The sequence below is a fragment of the Salvelinus sp. IW2-2015 genome, unplaced genomic scaffold (genome assembly GCF_002910315.2).
Source record: "Salvelinus sp. IW2-2015 unplaced genomic scaffold, ASM291031v2 Un_scaffold3296, whole genome shotgun sequence".
Lineage (NCBI taxonomy): Eukaryota > Metazoa > Chordata > Actinopteri > Salmoniformes > Salmonidae > Salvelinus > Salvelinus sp. IW2-2015.
Window position 1 is genome coordinate 82,683 of NW_019944580.1, and position 5,997 is coordinate 88,679.

Here is a 5,997-nt window from a genome sequence, read left to right on the forward strand (position 1 = left end):
TGCTCGAGCTTGCTATTAAACGTCTTCAACAGGAAAATTAATGTTTTAATAGACCATTTTTACTTCTTCTTTTCTACTTTTGCTCCAGGGAACTGAAAAAACATGCCATTCCGAAACCGACGAGAACGATAACCGGTTATTAGGAGAGTCAACCGACCGCCGCTAGGCAGGCTAATCTCCCACTGGTGGTTTTGTCTAGAATCCTCATTGGCCTCTTCCTGGAATGGGTATTACGTATTACGGTAATATGGCTTGGTTGGGCAGGGACCAGAAGTTTAAAATCGTAGGCAAACCCACGGCATACAGGAACGGAAATCTGTGCTGACACTCCGGAACCGGGCAACTACGCATTTTGTGAAAATGATATTCTCACTGAAGAATTTGATACAAAGTCTTGTAATCACACCAGTTATCAGGTGGTCTAATGTATCTAAGCGTATTGAATGCTCCTCGAAGCTGTTATTAATAAGCTCCCTTTGTTGTGTATTATGATGTAAATTGAGATTCCAAACATTACTCTAAAAGTTAACATTTTATATCGTTCCTACTATTTGTCTTTTTCATGCATGATTAGTCCCTCCAATGTTATCTATACTGTTTCCACCAATGGGAAATTATGACCCCGCTTTGGAAAAAAGTATTGAAAAGACCGTGTCCACGAGAAACGACTGAGTTTTCTCCTTCTACTCTATTCATCGTTCCTCATTGATACAAGCATTTTTTGTTTGTGTTGCACGTCCTAAACCCAGCAAATGAATCACAAAAGTGACCCTTGCAAGTATCATTAGCCTCACTTTCTACAGTAATTACTGTGCATGGGCGCCAGTCAGCCGCTAACCTTCTTTTCTAATTCCGTTGGTTACCTCGAATATCTGTCCATACGGCTAGTAACAGTCCTTCACTTATCTTACTATTACTCTTTGTTATTCCCCGATCGGCCTAATTCCCCAGTACCATCAATTCAACCTATCGATCACTTTCTTTACGTAGTTCTGTCGGAATGGCCCAGTCCCACCCCTACAGCCTTACCTTCGTCGTATCTGTAGTCAACTATTACTTTCACTCATTATTCCACTACGCTGTTTCACGATGGTGACTAGTCATGTCCCCAACTTATTCACCCTTTCTCTAGTTCATCCTGTAACTATTGCTATCGTGGCATTATGTCAGTCCCAGCCTTACACTTTACGGTCTCCTCCATACTGTTCCCCTACCTCCCAGTATGTGTGGCAGTTGCCATGTCATCTTTACCCTCTACTTTCGATTCTCCATTCATTATCACTGTCTATTCATGGCAGCTTCGGCTATTCTCTAACCTCTCCTCGCTTAATTCTGTCTTAGCATTGGCAGCTCTCAGCCTTATCCTTATCTTCTGCTCATGCTAACGATGAGCTTTCACTGTCATGATCAGTCACTCTACTTACCTCTCCTATCACTATGCTGACTCCGCCAGGTCAGCTCAATTATCCTAACGCCAGTTTCTATAAGGTCTTTCAACAGAAAGGGTCTTTATCATCAACGCCAGTTTCTATAAGGTCTTTCAACAGAAAGGGTCTTTATCATCAATGTCAGTTTCTATAAGGTCTTTCAACAGAAAGATAATAGTTTAATAGACATTTACTTCTCTTCTACTTTTGTCCAGGGAACTGAAACATGGCATTCCGATAACCGACGAGAACGATAACCGGTTAGGAGAGTCAACGACCGCCGCTAAGCAGGCTATCTCCCAGGTGGTGGTGTCTAGAATCCTCATGGCCTCTCCTGGAATGGGTACGTATTACGTAATAGGCTTTAGGACCAATCTGGCAACCCATGCGATCTGTGACTCCAACCGGGCAACTCCATATGATACACTGGAAATGATAAAAGCTTGAAATCCACCATGTTATCAGGTGAAGGATAATGTTTGTATAGGTTGATTATGATGTATGAATAAACATTTATAAAAGATTAACATTTTATTTCACTATTTTGTTTTTCAGCTATCCCTCCATTTTTAATGAACACCTTGGAAAAGAAAGCCTTCCTGAAGGTATTATTCACATCATTTAGCATTTTGTTTGTTCACGTATGATCACATATTGCATATTTACCTACTTTCTCGTATCTGTGATGGCAGTCAGCCTTACCTTCTCGTATCTGTGATGGCAGTCAGCCTTACTTTCTCATATCTGTGATGGCAGTCAGCCTTACCTTCTCGTATATCCAGTAGTGTCTGTGGTTCAGATCCACTGTTTTTTGCAGCGCGGTGATACAGCGTACGAAGTGTGTAGTTTTGGCGAAACGAACCAATATGCATTTGCCATTTTTTGTCTTTGCCTGAGATTAATTAAGAACTACGGTTAACAGACACAAGTATAGCAGACGGCCGTCTAGCGCTAATTTTATATAATTTTTAATTCATAGTTATAACTAAGAGCTTAGCGACAGTAGATGAATATTCCTTCATTAGAGTTCAATAGCTATTCCCCTGACCTTTTCCAAGCCAAGACCGACGCTTTGTCAGTTATGTATAATCTAACGCTTTGTTGTCGACTATGCATTAAACGCACTGTACCCTTAAAATGTGTCTTGACGTTTTGATTGATGGATATTATAGTCCGAGGTTGTTAACTCGATCTAGGCGTTTGTTTTATCTCTGATTCTCCCCGCCCCCAAATGGCGACATGGTATTTGGCTATACATAGCCCAATGGCGGTATCTATAATTCTCAGCTCGAAATCGGCGGTTTTATTGGCATTTCCAAGTCCTAACCAGAATGGGGTCTATTTATGACAGACTTCCATACACTGACGGTTATAAAAGATCTAAGCATAGTCTCAGCCAGAACATAGGCGGGTTATAATATGTTTATAGCGAAGTCACATTCGCACATGGCCGACTGGACATTAACGCTCAGCGTATCCACAAAGACCACTTTTGAATAGGTGCACTCATCTAGAGCAGCAGGTATGAGGACACACGTGTACTCGGAAAGGAGAACTAGATAAAAGCACAATGAGAGCTCGGAGCAAGAGGGAAGCAACATCTCACTACTTATTCTGCAAATCATGCTCGATGATGACTTCCTTTATATTTATTTCTAGATCGCATATCCTTCAGGAAGATCATCCTTCAATTCAATTGTTCCTTCAGCCCATGCGCTGATCACTGACTTATCTGATGCACGTGTGGGCATAAGACGGCTGGAGTTGCTTTTTCATTTGGACAATATGTATATCTTTCAATTGAGCAGTTATCATAATTCATACCGTTATAGGCTCACTATTCTCAGATTGACGACTATTTAGCTGTAATACCGTTACTTCCAGTTCGTTTGAATCAGGATATCGAAGGAGTATTGAGAGTTTGCTCAATAGACTGTCAATTAGCCCGAATGACTGGGATACACAATAAACTATATGTCACTACATTCTAATAATCAATAAATAGGGTGGAATTGTTTAAGAAGGGCAGTGTGAATCATTGCTCGCTTGTGCATCCTAGCAAATGATCGGTATGGATATATAGGGTTGGTTCCGATGTATTTGCAGGCTCTTTAGAAAGACAGCTATATATCGTTGTGTAGGTGCTTCTCTGTGCACACGATGCTATCTTATCTGCATCAGTGCGAGGCACAGACAGGGCACACCATTTCTTTAATATTTTCTACTCATACGCAGGTCGACGGGGAAGAAAAAGGATTTTGACCTTACGCCCATGTCATGATTTTGACGAAAATGACTCCTGATTTAATGGGCAGATAACCTGTGTCAAAAAGCCAAATGATGTCTTATTATTGGGTTATACAGTTCTATCATTTTAATGGTAGGTTTATGTTGCACAGTGAGAGAGCGAATAAACAAAAATATTCCCAGAAAACGCATGGTCAAAAATGTTCATAAATGTTTTGCGCTTCAATTTAAATGAAGGATAGGATGAAGTAAGCCTCCACTATCTTTCGGTACTCATGGCCTCGAAATATGGCATCACTCAGGTACGATTTTCATGTGGGCTTGCCGCTCTTCTCGCCGGAGCTGTTCCTTTTACTACAGGTATACCGAGCTACGAAGCAGTCTTAGTTGAGCGACTTACTTTGCATTTAAGATGAGGATGTTCGCTTCTTTCGTGATAGATTTCTTACATAAGATTTTTTTTGCTAGTTAAACATTGTAGTATATACAAAGACGTTACCTTGTTTCCATTACTATTGTAAATGCAATCGATCAAAATGCATGTTATTGTTAACATACAGACTATCTGCACCGTTACTGTAGAACAAAGCATCACAAGAGCTCATCACTCTTACGGGATTTTCAAGAGCCTCGACCAATCATCTCCCCTGGACGATCTTGTGTGTTGTATGTATCTTAACACAAGGGTGGAATAGCCTACAAAACCATTCGCTAAAGCAGCTTTGGTGAGAAGGTCGACAACAGTTGGTGTGATTATTCGCACTGGAAAGCACACACAAAAAGACTGTCAATCTCCTCGGCAATTTTCTTCGGTGGGGCTTATCCCAATGCATATCTGTAGAACATCATCAGCTCAATTACAACGAGGGTCGTGGACGTGGATGAGGGGCGACCCTGATGGTGATAAGATTATAAGAGAGTCGAGGTGGGAAGACGGCAATCGGGCTCCCCCAGAACTATCTTACCCTCGCGTTTCTGAAGAGACATAGTGCCTAATGGTCATGTGCAAGTTATCTATACAATGGAGTGCAACGTTGGATTTGCTACAGCTTTCTTTGAGAAATGTTTTTCATCGGACCAGAACTAAACAACACATAGCTGCTGGTCCAACTCGACGGATTCTCATATTCGTGGTTAATTTCGAGTTACACCTAGACGCAACGGTGAAGGACTGAAACAATCCTGCCGTTTGCAGCTCGCAGGGTCCCCTATCGTCGAAGAGATCACAGTTTTTTATACATGCCCGGGACTGAGGTGGATTGTGCGCCAATAATCACTTCACTTCGAAACATAGAGACTATCAAGGTGCGTGGATACGACTACACTCGCGGTTGATACAAAGGTCGCTGGTAGCAGAGAGTGAAGAGTGTTCAATGAGAGCCCATCTCTGTTGAGCTAACCACTCTTGCAGACATATCGCCCTGTTTAGAGAGTGGTCGAATAATATCGACTTCGTGCTTATGACAACAAGAAACATCCCTCACGTCAGAGAGCATTTGGAGGTGTGAATATTGCATCATTTATTGCTCTATAGAGTGGTACTGTTCTACTTTGCTTAGCGGGGGACAGGACACAAATTCACCGCATCAAAAGGAGAATTATAGGAAACCGAGAAGAGCGCCTGGCACATTGTACTAACGAACTGTCTGAGAGGCTTACTATTAAGGGACATGCGAAGGAAAACCACGCACCGTGCTGTCATCGCTGCTTTCTGGTCCAGGGTGTGGCATTGGGGATAGATTTATGGAGTCGTGTTGGATACGCGCGGTGTAATTTAAGTCCAGCATGACAACTGGCAAAAACACACGGCCAGGAACAAAGGAGTGGCTCAAGAAGAAGCACATTAAGGTCCTGGGAGTGGCCTAGCAAGTCTCCAGACCTTAATCCATAGAAAATCTGTGAAGGGAGCTGAAGGTTAGGTTGCCAACGTCAGCCTCAACAACCTTAACGACTTGGAGAAGATCTGCAAAGAGAGTGGGACAAAATCCATCCTGAGATGTGTGCAAAGCTGGTGGCCAACTACAAGAAACGTCTGACCTTCTGTTGATTGCCACAAGGGTTTTGCCCACAAGTACTAGTCATGTTTTGCAGAGGGGTCAAATACGTATTTCCTCATTAAAATGCAAATCAATTTATAACTTTTTTGACATGCGTTTTTTCTGGATTTTTTTGTTGTTATTCTGTCTCTCACTGTTCAAATAAACCTACCATTAAAATTGATAGACTGATCATTTCTTTGTCAGTGGGCAAACGTACAAAATCAGCAGGGGATCAAATACTTTTTCCCTCACTGTACACTGTCTCTAGTATAGCCACTTATCAA

The 5,997-nt window shown here is 41.9% G+C and overlaps 1 protein-coding gene across 1 annotated transcript in view; it reads left to right on the forward strand.

The window, feature by feature from the left end:
* The window catches only part of LOC112075628 (sideroflexin-1), a 10,583-nt gene that overhangs the window by 1,872 nt on the left and 2,714 nt on the right, over positions 1-5,997 (forward strand). The window contains exons 3-4 of the mRNA XM_024142594.2: positions 1,643-1,770; positions 1,983-2,032. Of these exons, the coding sequence (XP_023998362.2) occupies positions 1,643-1,770; positions 1,983-2,032 (178 nt within the window). The remainder of the gene's footprint in view (positions 1-1,642; positions 1,771-1,982; positions 2,033-5,997) is intronic.